Source organism: Cinclus cinclus, chromosome 6, assembly GCF_963662255.1.
Source record: "Cinclus cinclus chromosome 6, bCinCin1.1, whole genome shotgun sequence".
NCBI classification, from domain to species: Eukaryota; Metazoa; Chordata; class Aves; order Passeriformes; family Cinclidae; genus Cinclus; species Cinclus cinclus.
Window position 1 is genome coordinate 51,796,162 of NC_085051.1, and position 13,971 is coordinate 51,810,132.

General features: G+C 46.3%; 1 protein-coding gene across 1 annotated transcript; it reads left to right on the plus strand.

Moving 5' to 3' along the window:
• The first annotated feature begins 1,260 nt into the window (after window positions 1–1,260).
• On the plus strand, window positions 1,261–2,088 carry DIO3 (iodothyronine deiodinase 3). Its single transcript, XM_062495107.1, has one exon. It carries the CDS (start codon window positions 1,264–1,266, stop codon window positions 2,086–2,088), a length of 825 nt encoding a protein of 274 aa, XP_062351091.1. The 5' UTR covers window positions 1,261–1,263.
• Window positions 2,089–13,971: the final 11,883 nt, after the last annotated feature.

A 13,971-nucleotide genomic window follows, 5' to 3' on the forward strand; every position in this document is an offset into this window, starting at 1 on the left:
TACTGGTACACAACCCACCCAACACAAAAGCACTCGCATGTCACTCTGTGGACAGCGCACAGGTCTACCTGGCCATGCCCATCAGGTGACACTTCAGCCCTCAGTTTAAGGATTTTACCAGACCTAGTCCCGTGAGAAGCTTGTGTTTATATGTCACTTGACAGGTGCAGAAAAGTACTGCTGGCTCCTCCTGGGACGCCAGGAGTAAAGGAGCGTCTCCCTTTGCGCAGCAGGACCCCCGTGAGCAGCGGGACGTCGCAGAGACAGAGCTCTCCCGTCGCCTCCACCGTCCCCTCTGCCCACCCATCGTGGCTTTTCCCGCAGCACCGGCCGCGGTGCGGCCCCGTACTCCCGAGTGCCGAGGGGGGCAGGCAGGTGCCGGGGCCGGGCGCGGACATCCCGGCCGGGGCTGAGGGCCCCGCGCTCCCGCCGCCGCCGCCGCGGCTTCTCGGCCAACAGCTCCCTCTGGCGGCCGCCCGCGCCCCTCCTCCGCCCGGGGCAGCGCCCACCGGCCCGCGCCCACCTGGTGCCCCCGCTCCGGGGCCGCCGCCGGGGCCCGGCCCGCCCAGCGCGAGCCCGGGGGGAAAGAGGGGCCGGGGCAGCGCCCGCCGCCCGTCCCGCGCCGCTGCCGCCGCGGGAGGATGCGGCCGCGGGTTCGAGACCCGGGTGTTCCCGGGGCGTGCGGTGGGGCGGAGGCTGTGCTCAGGGGGCGACCGGGATGCCGGGACGGGGAGGGGAGGAAGGCGCGGGAAGGGACGATGCGAGGGCGGCCCGTTCCTGTCACCTGTAGGCGCTGCCGGGACGGCCCCGGTCCCCGCTCCCGCCCCGGCCCCGTACCCGCACAGCCCGTGGGGAGCCGGGCCGGGGGCGGGCTGTGCCTGTTGCATTGTCCTTGGTGGGGCTGCCTGTGAGCCCGCCGCTCTCTGAGGCCGGGGACCCCGGCGGTGCCCCGTGTCGGACTCTCTTCCCCGCCTGATAGCGGCTGCACCCTGCTCCGTTGCACGTCCCTCGCGGCTCCCGCCGGGGCTCTCTCCCCTTTTGTCTGTGTATTTTTAGGTCATTAGAGTGGAGGGGTAGGTAATCCCCAGGCTCAAGTTCCAGAGGGGCGGGTTCTGGACGGAGGTGGAGTCACTTTTCATTTAAATCCCTGACTATAAAATGGGCTTAAAGAGAAGCGGGATCTCAGCTGTGCTGCACAGACCCCGGCACGCAGGGTGCGTGGGGCCCCCCGGCAGCCAGCGCCCTGCAGCACAAGCCGCTGCGATGCTCCACTCCGTCGGCGTTCACACCTTGCAGCTGCTCACCCAGGCGGCCGCCTGCATCCTGCTATTTCCCCGCTTCCTGCTCACCGCCGTGATGCTCTGGCTCCTGGATTTTCTGTGCATTAGGAAGAAGATGTTGACGATGCCCACGGCGGAGGAGGCGGCCAGCGCCAGCGAGGAGCCGCCCCCCGACGACCCCCCGGTCTGCGTGTCGGACTCCAACCGCATGTTCACGCTGGAATCGCTGAAAGCCGTGTGGCACGGGCAGAAGCTGGACTTCTTCAAGTCGGCGCACGTGGGTTCCTTGGCCCCTAACCCCGAGGTGATCCAGCTGGACGGGCAGAAGAGGCTCCGCATCCTGGACTTCGCCCGCGGCAAGAGACCCCTCATCCTCAACTTCGGCAGCTGCACCTGACCCCCGTTCATGGCCCGCCTGAGGTCCTTCCAGCGCCTGGCCGCGCACTTCGTGGACATTGCCGACTTCCTGCTGGTGTACATCGAAGAAGCACACCCCTCCGACGGCTGGGTCAGCTCGGACGCAGCCTACAACATCCCCAAGCACCAGTGCCTCCAGGACAGGCTGCGGGCAGCTCAGCTGATGAGGGAAGGGGCGCCCGATTGCCCCCTGGCCGTGGACACCATGGACAATGCTTCCAGCGCCGCCTACGGTGCCTACTTCGAGAGGCTCTACATCATCCAGGAGCAGAAGGTGATGTACCAGGGAGGCAGAGGACCAGAGGGCTACAAGATCTCGGAGCTGAGGAGCTGGCTAGACCAGTACAAAACTCGGCTCCAGAGCCCCAGCACGGTGGTCATCCAAGTGTAAAAAGGACCTGGCAAGAAGCGCAGGGGTGGAGAGGCGAGGGAGGGCGGGAGGAGAGGTGGGGAGGGAGAAGGCACTGCGTCGCCGATGGCAGGAGCTGTCTTCCCGCGGGGACACTCGAAGGAGGCTGCTGCGCGAGCTTTCGAGCAAGACGTGCCATAGTCCTTTCTCTATTCAAATCATGTTGATTTGCCAGCCACGCTCTGTCAATACTGTATTTCCATGTGCGTTTTGTAAATAACTCTTTTTTTTTTTTTCAGAAGCATTTACTATTTTTTAAGGAGGCTCTCTTCCTATGGGATCTGTTCCCAGCTGCGTGTGTGCGCGGGTGTGTGTCTGAAAAGTTGTATACAAGTGCTCCGTGCTGCCTAACAAGTGCTAACTGGGATTTCTAGTATTTCTTTGTGATGACCGATTTTGAAATGGATTTCTCTAATGCCAGGAAATCGCGTCTGATGTTGTCAAATACTAGAACTGCCAATAGCCAGAGCTGGACGGAATGTCCTATTTATGTGGGGGGGGGGTTTTGTAAGACGTTCGTTCACCTTCCTTTTTTTTTATGAATTTTTTTAAATAATAAAGATTGAGTAACTACACGTCTAAGGTTGACTACCTTTCTCTATCTTCAGACCGCTAGGTTCACTTTCCCTTTTGCCTACCTCACAACATCCCCATCCCCCCTCCCTAGCCGAGGAGGGGCAGGCGGAGCGGCAGGCGGGAGAGGATGCGCTGCCGGGGGCTCGGGGGCGGCGAGCTCTGGCTCGGCGGCGGCAGGAGCGCGCATCGCCCGCGACTCGAAGGAAAGGGAGACTGCTGGGTGTCCCCATGGGGAAATCCAAACCTTCGGAGCTCCTGGGGGAGGAGACCGATCAGGAAGACCGCGTGCTCCCCCAGTGACCCCGGCGAGCTGGCCCCGGGTTGAGCCCTAAGCCCTGGAGGGCGAAGGTGCAGGGCTGACCGGCGCCGTGCAGGCAAGTCGGGTGAGTCCCGACCAAAAACACAGGCTGGGGAAAGCCGTCCTGGGTGGGAGACACCTCTCTCGGGCACGCAGGGGGTGCCAGACCCGGGGCAGCGCGAACCGCACCTGCGGCGAAGCGCGGCTGAGGGGCTCGGGCAGGAGGGCAGCGCCCAGCCCGGCCGTGCGAGGCTCAGTCCCATTCCCGGGGACGGGAGTTGCGCTTGAAAGGGTGCGGGGTGCTGAACCTCGCTCCTTTGGATCCCGACAGGTGAGACAGGGCGTGGAGAGCATCCCGCAACCTCCGCAGGAGCCGTACAAAGCTGCCCAGAAACAGCGGGTCTTTAAGGACTACCCGTGGCGCCTCTGAACGCCGCCACGTCCTTGGCAGCAACGGGACGAGGCGCCCGAGCTGTGAAGCCCCAAAGTTTTGGAGAGGGGTGCACGGCCCGACGGCAGGGCAAGCCGGGGGTGCTGCTCTCCGCAGCTGGGCACCGAGTCGCGCCCGCAGTGCTAAACTAAACCTGCGGGAAGCTGTTTGTAAGGGCGTTATACCCCTTGTCTTGACAATGTTCTTCTGGACCCGCAGTGTTCCAGTCTTTCAACATTCACGGTTTAAACCGGCATGCGTAACCGCTCCCTCCTCTCCCCGTTAACAAAAGCAGCACCGAGTATTCCCTCATAGAGAAATCAGATGCTCCGAGCACGCTTATCCGTCCCTTTAGCCCCCGCAGCCCCCCTGAAAATCCGGTCGCTCTGCTGAGATGTCAAAAGATCCGGCTCAGGTGCCCGCTTTGGGCTTCCCGACCTGCCTGGCCACTGCGCCTGCTTTGACGGGCTCGAAACCCATCCAGCCTTTCTTCACCTTTCCGCTGCCCCCGAGAGCGGACCCCCGGCACCGGGCTCAAGGCACCGGTTCCGCCCGGCTCAGGCGCCCCCGGCTGATGCTGGGGCGGCGGGAAGAGCCCACCCTGAGGTGATCTTACTTCGCCTGGCCAGGCGCTGGGAGCCAAGCACAGAGCCCTCGGAGAAGTTCCGGAGCGGAGGGGAGCCTCGGCGGCAGAGCCAGCAGGACAGGCTGCGGCAGGACATCACCCCGCTCCGCCCGGCGCGGCAAAGGTGTGGGTGCCTGAGCGGCGGCCAGCCCCCGTCAGTGCCTCCCGCCTGGTGCATGGACACACGAGTCTCTGCTCCCTCCCGCCACCCCAGGAGAGACGAACGAGCGCTCCACCCTAGTACGAGTCTCCCGAGCACCAGCAAACCTCACCCTGCCCCGCTGCGAGACAGCAGAGCCCCCGCTCCGCCCCGCTCCGCCCGCGGCTCCCAGCGCGGTCCCGGTCCCGGTCCCGGTCCCGGTCCCGGTCCCGGTCCCGGTCCCGGCCCTGCTCCGCAGCGCCTTTCCCAGTCCCACGCACGTCGTGCCGCAAAAAACAAAGGCAGAGGAGCCGTGGGTCTCCTCTCGGCTACAAGGGTAGCCTCTGTGTACGCGACTACTCCTTTTTTTTTTTCACAGTTTAGTTTTCCTGACTTTACAATAAAGCCATTCTTTGTTTTCCCACCTCGTTATATCTTTCCCTTATTCGCTTTTGGCAAGCTTTGGTTGTAAGCCGAAGTTACGGGCAAAACCCGGGCGCATCCCCACCCTGGCCTGGCCCCCAGGACATTTTCCGGTCATACAGACAGAAATGGCCACTGTGGGCTTTAATAATAACAGAAACAGCCTCATCGTTACTCTCTACTACTAGCAGATATTGGTCAAAGGCTATATGAGGTCAGGATTTTTTTTTCTCTAAATAAGTCAGCTTTCTAAAGCTACATTCCTCCTTTAAACTGAACACAGAGCTCTTATTTATCACTTTCTCTTTAATCAGCAACAGAATAAAAATTTGCTATGAATTCCTGGAATCCCTGAAAGAGATCACACTTTTCCTTTTTCACAAATCAAAGTTATCTGCTCCTATTATATCCTGCACTTAAAATGAATCATAAGCCTCCATCCCACTGAGCTTTCTCGGGGATACTTGTTTAGCACAGACGAGAACAATGCCCTGTACATCTAAAGAGCCCAGGGCGGCAGAAGCCTCTCCGACTGATACAAAGGATTGAGAAACGTCCTATCTTTAAAACGCATTTTTAGTGCCTTTCCACCTCCCTAGTGCACGACAAACAGAAGTCAGAGAGCGTGGAGAGATTTATCAGAGAGAGATCTGAGTGGCAATTACATGTTCTGTCAATAATTAATTGAATTATGTCCTCACCATAATTACATACAGTCCTCTAGCCAGGAGGAGAAAGGAAAGAAGGAAGTTGTGGTGTGGTCAGAGGGGGATCTCAGGACATGGTTTCAGTCATTAAAAATGTGATGTAACATTGCAATCTGGTGTATTCTGAGACACAAATGGGGAAACACAAATTAAACCAACTACTAAAATATAATTTGCTTTACAGCAGGGAGACAGAAAAAGCACTTGCCTTCATTAGTTGTTTTCATTACTACTTTCTGCTGGGGGTTTAAAGGTGCTTTTCCATGCAAAGACCAAAGGTGTTGCTCATTTGAACTATGACCTATATGTTGTAGTCTTTCTATTGTTCACCACACACTACCTGCCAACACTGGATGTTTCTGAGGTTTGAAATAAAAATTTAAATTGTCCAGAAATTAAAATTAGTCCAGCAAAGCATCCTATACTTAGCACAAATGTAGAAATGACACATTCAAATAATCTTGCAAGAAAATTCTTACTCTGACACTTATTTTTCTGTACTTCTTTCAGTCATAAGGGAGATTATCATATCATTATTAATCTATTATTTACTAAGAGCTGTTAGAGTACTCTTTTGGTACACAAATGCAAGAAAACAGAGAGCTTGATTCATTTCTCAAACAAGTTTTGCACTGGTGTAACTTCAATGACACGGGTGTAGTCACTTCAGAACCACCTGGGTGTAATTATGATCAAAATCTGGACTATTGCATTTCCTTTGCTTTTCTAATAGTTCAAAACCTCTATTTTTCAACAGCATACTGTAGAAGACAGACAGCTGTTTGCATACAGAGCTAAAAAATCGTTCTCAAGTTCCTCCTCACTGTCAGTGCCAGGGTCCTATATCTTGTCACAATTTAGGCATGTCAGCACATTTCCTCACCGTTCTGCATCCTCCCTACAGCATGAGAGTTGTAAACCCCATTGATATGTGTTTCCTTCCTCTTGTTAAGGCACATCCTCCTGGTGTCTTGAGCTTTAGATCAGGTAGCTTTTCATTATAATTGCTTTTAAGATCCAGCTGCCAAAAGGAAATTTGACACCTGCTTCTCTCTTTGCAAATTTCTCTTTTCAGACAAATGTTTGATGATGCCTCTTGAAAAGGGGCTCATTTATGACCTCCACTTAATTGACATATATTTCTCATCTTCTTGGCCTTCCACCTTCTTCTTCAGAGATTTTAGAAGTGGTTTACAGTGGTAAAAACACTAACACTCAATGGCCGAAAACATCTTAACTAGAATTGCAAACACTATTCAATACTTCCTTGGTGAAAATAAAATACAGGACAAGGTTAAAATCCTTCAGCCAGTATGTTATGCATGAGAATCTTTCTCAGGGCTTGTGCCCCCAAAAGTAAGGCTCCCTCAGTCTGGTGGTCTATGGAGTTCCTGGGTTGACCAAACTTTGAAGGTCAGATCTGTATGTTGTTTCATCTCTCTTTGGCAAATTAACAGCTCCGTCCTGATTTGCTCATGGAATCATTTTCTTCCATTTCCTGTCAAGTAATAAATATCCTCCATCGTAAAAGGACCTTTAGGACATGGCCATATGGGGTAAGGTAGCTCAACCCCCTACACAACCCCCCAGTGCCTAGATACCCCACATGGAGGTGATCCCTGAAGTCTGACAAAGATATCCAAGAGCTGCATTTCTTAGTGGAGTCTTAAAGAATGAGCTTGCACATAGTTCCCAGCAGAAGGGCATTCCATTATCCATTAGGCATGGATATTGGGCATGCAATGGGCACTATGGAAAATTATAAACAGATCTGGATTTTACTGAAATCCCTAGCAATGAGGGCAAGAACCATGACAAAGCTTTCATTCTTTTATGCCCATCTTCTCACCATCTTAGGTTTATAAAGAAACTAGTGCTTCAGTAGTCTGCATCTCACCAGATTTTCACATTCCATTCCAAGTCAACATAGGCTGGATTTTTAGGGTCATATTTCTATTTTTCTTGCATCTTGCTTTTCTTGCCTGAAGAGTAAGTCAGGGTATGTATTCAGAAGCACAGCATATTCTGAGCTGGAAGAGACCCACAAGGATTATCGAGTTCAACTCTTATATGAATGGCCCATATGGGGGTGAAACCCACAACCCTGGCATTATTAGTACCACACTCTAACCAACTGAGCTAATCCCTTGCAGTAGACAAAATTTCAGTATAGTTACTTAATCACTACAGGTTGTCAAGAATAATTTCTCAAATTATGTACCACCTTACAGAAATTAAATGAGCTGTTACTGCATAAAACCTCACTTCAAGTAGCATAAATTTTAAAAATTTCATGTTGAAATATTTTCCAGAGCTTTCTCTGAGTTCATATAACTTTGCAAGCATAACTGTGCCAAAGTTATCTTTAGTGCCAAGGACTTGATAGTGAGAATTATTCCTAAGAATAAAAAAATCATAACATCTGGATAAATTTATATATATATGTTTATCAAAATATATTTTATTGAGTTATAAATAAAATTTTGATGTGCATATTATGACTTTGAAGAATTGTTCTAGAAGAAGTGACCCTTAAAAAAACTATGGCACTGAGCTGAAGAAATTCTAGAAGTTGCACAATTCCATGCAAGAAAAAAAATATTGTTTATTTGATCACTTTCCATTTATGATGAAGGACAATCAGGAAAGAATAGGGTGCAAGGCTGCTGTCAACCAGATTTGCAGCGCATAGACATAGAGAACATACTGCCACTAACACACAAATGCATACAAGTGCAGAGATGAAAATTAGCCCAAAGTGTACTTGGAACATTAGAAAGGGAGAGGCAGAGAGTTGTGCATTTTATAGAATAAGATAGTTATTTCAAGAAGTTATAAATATACTTTTTTTAATTACCAAGTAAATTTCTATGACTTCTCACTCAGAAGTGGAACACATCCATTGCATGTGTGTTGGTGAATAATGAACAGTTTTGGGGAAATTGAGGAGATTAGATGAAACTCATTTGTCTAGTTCCTTCTATTTCATTGGATCATTTATTTTTCTTTTAACTGTATATTGTCTTCTCTAGAACATGTACCACTGGAATGATTATACTGGGCTCTAGTTTCTTTGATGTTCATGCAGATTTTTGTGCATTTCTGTCAGTGTTTAGTTAACTGAAATATCTTTGATACAAAAAATCTGCCATGACATCAAACTGAGTCAAGTGTTCTATCTACCTGATTAGAGCAAAAGTGGTAAGCAAAAGAAACAGAAGAATTTGGAAGTGTTCCCTGCAACTGACCTTCCAGACCTCTACTATTCCCATGAGATGTCTTCAGTTGATTCACTCAGCCATAATAAATTCCAGAAGTTATCTATTGAGAGGAACAGAATGGAAGAAAAAAGAGCAGATTGAGGAAGAAATGTAATGGATCTTGCATTTTTTTTTCTTTTTTTTAACTGAGTAAAAGTCTTCTGCTGCCTTTTCATGAACACAAAGACAAGTTTGGAGGAACTCCATAGTGATTTATCAGTAGAACTAAACAAATTGGTGCATACCATAGAAGCACATCTGTTTTCTAAAGCTGGATAGGAAGCTACCCAGAGAGATGTATATTAGCACCTCCTGCAGACACTGCTGGAAGTTGGAGAGATCTTTTTTTCTTTTACCACATATTCTGTGTCACAATGAAATCACTTTGGAATCTTCTGGTTTGTTAATAAATCTAATCCCAAGAAAAGAGACTTGACAATAAGGAAAATCAGAGTTTATTCTGTCTATCCAGTTATTGAACATGCCTGCTGACTCACAGTTCATTCCTAGATCTGTCAAGCCCCTCTTGCTAAATGCAGTAAGGCAGTGGTTCATGGGCCAGATGATGGGGAAGAAGGCACTGAGGTGTCTGAGAAGGACCACAGCACTGTACTACAAATGCAGGAGAGAAGGGCCAAATTGTGGGACAGTGAGATTACCTATTCCCATGCACAGCACTGACAGCTGACAGATATGCACAAATAAATATTGTCTCTTAAACCTGGTGCTATTTTTGCGACCAGGTGAGCAATCAGGGCATTCATTGCAATTCCCATGACACTCGTTTTTGGACGATGGATGTGTCATCATTGCAAAATGGAATTTGGGGTTTCTTGGAAAAGGAATCAACACTTAAGTCATACTTTTGAGCAAGTCAAAAGACACCCAAGGGTATGATTGTCTTGTATGCTGTTCTTTTTAATAAGGCCAAGGAAAAGCATCACTGGATGGGATCATAATCATCTGCAGCTTTAATGCAGACAATCGAAGAAGTCTCCTTACTGATGGCTGTAAATTCATCATTATGGATACCACTCAGAGTCATTTGGCATGACATTTTTTATGCATAGAACAGAAAAGTGCAGTATTAGCTCCTGAGTGATTGGATGAGCTGTACATCCATTAATGCGCACAACAGAAAATGCTTCCCAGCTCCGACTTATCTCTCCTACACAAACTGAGAAGATGCAGATTGACTTGCTGCTGTTTATCCAATTTTTGGTGCATTTTTTCATTCTGTCCAAAGTCCTGTTTATTTGAGAACCTACTATCCTCATACATTGTAGATTTTACTGCTGACTGTGAGATCGTAGCTGTCTGGCTGTGTTCACACATTATGAAATTTACTGGAGGACAGGCAATATGAGAGAAAATTAGTTGCACTAGCCCCATAATGGATAAACATTTCTCAATTAACTGCTTTGGAAAATAAAGGAATTGGTAGATCATAAGCCCAAGAAATCTGGAAATATTTTTAATCATATTTTTTATCCAACTAATTGCCAGTTCAACCTGGTTAAAATCCATGTGTCATTCATCTGAAAGCTGAAAAATTAGTCAGTCAAGAATTCATTATAACATAAAAACATTTAAAGTAAAACAAAAACCCTCTATGCTTATTTTCATACTAGACCACCATTTCCATTTAAAATATTTCATTTCTAAATGTAACTAGGTTAAATTTTCTAGGAAAAAAAATTAAATTTCATTTTCCATTTTGGCCAACTAAAAATATACATTTTCCAGTTATTCAAGTGAAATAAAATATACATTATTCAAATTCCCTGGTCTGTAGTGTGTCTTCCCATTCATAAATTGTTCAGGAACTGGTTATGATCAGTTAATTTATAGAAACACTTAATCAAATTACACAAAAAAATTTCAGCCAAGAATGTATCAACTAATTGTTCACTTAGGATATTTATTTGACACTGATATAGAACCATCACTTCCACAAATGGTGTCATATTTGCTTCCCTGCTGATTATATGACTTTCTTTTTTCAGAGAGGAAATACCAAATATCAAGTAATGGCATTTTTTAGATGTGGATTAGACAAATAATTATTAAATGTTTACAAGATACACAAATTTTCTATCCAGACAGCATCATTATCTGTGTTTAAGCCATTGACACATTTTCAGAACTCTGAACAAACATCTTTTATTTAATGATATGCACAAATTAGAGTTTATAGGAGAGACCTAGATTATAAGAATGCTCTTAAAAAAATAAATTAAAAACCTATATTTTAGCATTTAGGCTTTCAATATAAACAATAGGGAGAACTGAACCCAACCTCAGCTGCCAGATAGTGAGGACACTCTCTTAAAGGAGGATATTCTGGTACAAGATCTGGATGGATCTGGACCTGGAAATTCCATAACCTGGACAATGTCATAGCCTGTGAAATACAGAAACCATTTTCTTGGATCTTGAAGGGAAGAGGTACTGATCAGCATTTGTGGTGAATGGTTGGAGAAAGACACTTCACTTTCCTAGCAAAGCAACTTACTGAGGATATAAAACAGCTGTATTACAGTATCAAGCAAAATATCAGGTACATGCCATAACTGTGAGGCTACTATTTAATTCCAGATGACCAACATTCTTCTCTATTTTATTCTGACCAGAAAAGCTGTTATGACTTGAGAAAGCTTCCCAACATTTAACCATTACATTCCCACATAAAAATACTTAACTTACCAGAAATTTACACACACTCCAAACAAAACCCCCCCCAAAAAAAACCCAAAGAACACCCCAAAAGGAAAAAAAAAAAAAAAAAGGAAAAAAGGGGGGGGGGAAGGAAAAAAAGAAAAGAAAAGAAAAGAAAAAGAAGAAAAGTTTTATCTAAAACTTTTAGGTCAGCTGTAGGATAGACTTTTGGACTCACTTGTAGTTGCAGTCAGTTGTCTGACTGGTCAACATAGTTACTTATCTTCCCTGGCTCTGCATACAACCAAGTGTTGTGTAGGTAGGCATGCTGGCCAATAAAATCTCAGAAAGCAGTGAAACATTCCCATCAGTGCAAGCAACAGTTCTCAGTATAAGTGTCTTGTCATACCTCCCCAGGACCATTCTTTTCCTTTCTTTCTCTCTCACTTGAATTTCCTCAGAAAAGTTCTTTCTCCATCCACATAGCCTCATGTTACTTCTCTGCAACTCTGCTGCCCTCCATTCTAAAATCTGGCATTACAGTGAAACTTCCAAGAATTCCATTCTCTGAAGCATTATGAGTCACACTGTAGTCCTCAGCAATATTTTTAAAACACCAGTGTTTTTTAATCACTCTTGAGACCCACAGAAGAAAGTAAGGATATTATCTTGCTAACTTACAGTCGTGGTTGTTTTTTCTATTGCCACCCACACTCTCTCATCTTTCTCCAGATACTCTGCTCCAGTCTCTCAATAGTGCAGGCATATGGTATTCTAGCATGCCAGAGTCTGACTTCAAGTTTTAGTCATTTTTCTTCCTGTAAAAACGATGGAGGGACAGTGAGCCTATGACCATTTGAGAGCTTCCTTTATGGGAGAATTTTATCCAGGTTTATACTTCGAAAAATTACATGCTGTACTGTAAAATTAACAAAGAAACATCAGGTCTGAGCCATAATTCATATTATCTGAATACCAGCAATGCCACATGTTTGGTAGGTCAGAGGCAGCACAGAAATCACTGGTTCAACAGTGAACATAGGAAGGGGAGAATTTATGCCTGCTTCTGGCAGTGATTTCACAAAAGAAGAATTAAAACACAGGAGATGGTTATCTTAATGAGCTGTAGTTGTAAATGCAATCCCTGATAAGAAAAACACATTTTTTATATACTGTTTGAAGAAATTTCCATTCTAATTAGAAAAAGGAATCCAAGTTACTAAGCTATAGTAAAGTTATAGGTTCATTTTCATTTTTTTGAGCACGAGGGATGAGGCAGCTTCTATTACGAAAGAGTTATTTGCAGCTTAGGACTGAAGCTCCACAAATTGTTGTTATCTGCTGTGCAAATGCCCATGTGACACACTGAATAAATATACCTTAAGGTAAGCACCTAACACTGGACAATGGGTATTCAATTAAAAAGATCCCTAAAGACAACAGTTATCTGAGTTCTGTGGAGATCAACTTTTGCATGAAGCACTTGAAGATGGCTGGCTGCCCCATGATAGTTTTTAGACAAAGCTGCCAGGAAATAAAAGGATGGAGAGACCTAGATTCTAAATTACCAGCTGATCATGTGAAGAAAGTACATACTTAGGTCTCAGAAGCTACTGAAAAATGGTCAGTGATCTTGTCTGTGCAGGAGATGGTTGAGGGAACTGTGAAAATAAACACATCATTGAGAAATGGAGGTAGGATGAGTGAGATTTACTTAAGAAAAGGTGAGAACAGTGTTAAACGAAATAGAAAAGAATCCATATTAAATAGTAGCATTAATGCAGTAAGCCAGGAAGCTATGGAGTGATCAAGACTCCTCAAGAATCACAGCTACATGAAGGATTTTATACACGTTTACTCATGTATTTATTTGTCTACATAAAATAAAACACAAATCACAGTGAAACTGCTCATTTTACATCCAACTCATAGAGGGCTTTTCTGTCTCACTGCCTCATACCAAAAGGTGTGGAAAAGCAATAAACTTGCTTTTCATTTTGGTAGGATTTTGCTTCTACTCTATGTGTCTCTAAGAAATCTTCACCTATTTTTTTTATTTGACTGTACCAATACTAAAATTAGGAGTATGTTTTAACTCCTGGGCTGAACCCAAAGCAGTGTGGCCAGCAGGTCAAGGGAGGTGCTTCTGCCCATCTATTCTGCCTTCATGAGAACCCACCTGGAGTTCTGCATCCAGCTATGGGGTCCTCAACACAAGAAAGACATGGACCTGAGAGAGTGAGTCCAGAGGAGGACCATGAAAAGGATCAGAGTGCTGGAGCACCTCTCCTGCAAAGGAAGGCTGAGACTTGGGGCTGTTCAGCCTGGAGAAGAGAAGGCTCCAGGAGGAATTCATTGTGCTACCTAAAGGGGGCTTATAAAAAAGAGGGAGTGCAGCTTTTTGCACAGACAGGACAAGGGGGAATGGTTTTAAACTAAAAGAGGAGAGATTAGATATAAGGAAGATATTCTTTACTCAGAGGGTAGTGAGACACAGGAACAGGCTGCCCAGAGAAGTTGTGGATGCCTCATTCCTGAAAGTGTTCAAGACCAGGTTGGATGGTACTTGGAACAATGTCATTTAGTGGAAAGTAGAAGGGGAACTGGAACTTGATGATCTTTAAGGTCCCTTCCAGCCCAAACAATTCTATGATCCTGAGATGCTGTAATTACCAGGACATGACATTTAAAAATTGCTTTACACATTGAGGGCATTTTCAAGATAGGAAAAAAAAATTTCTAGGAAATA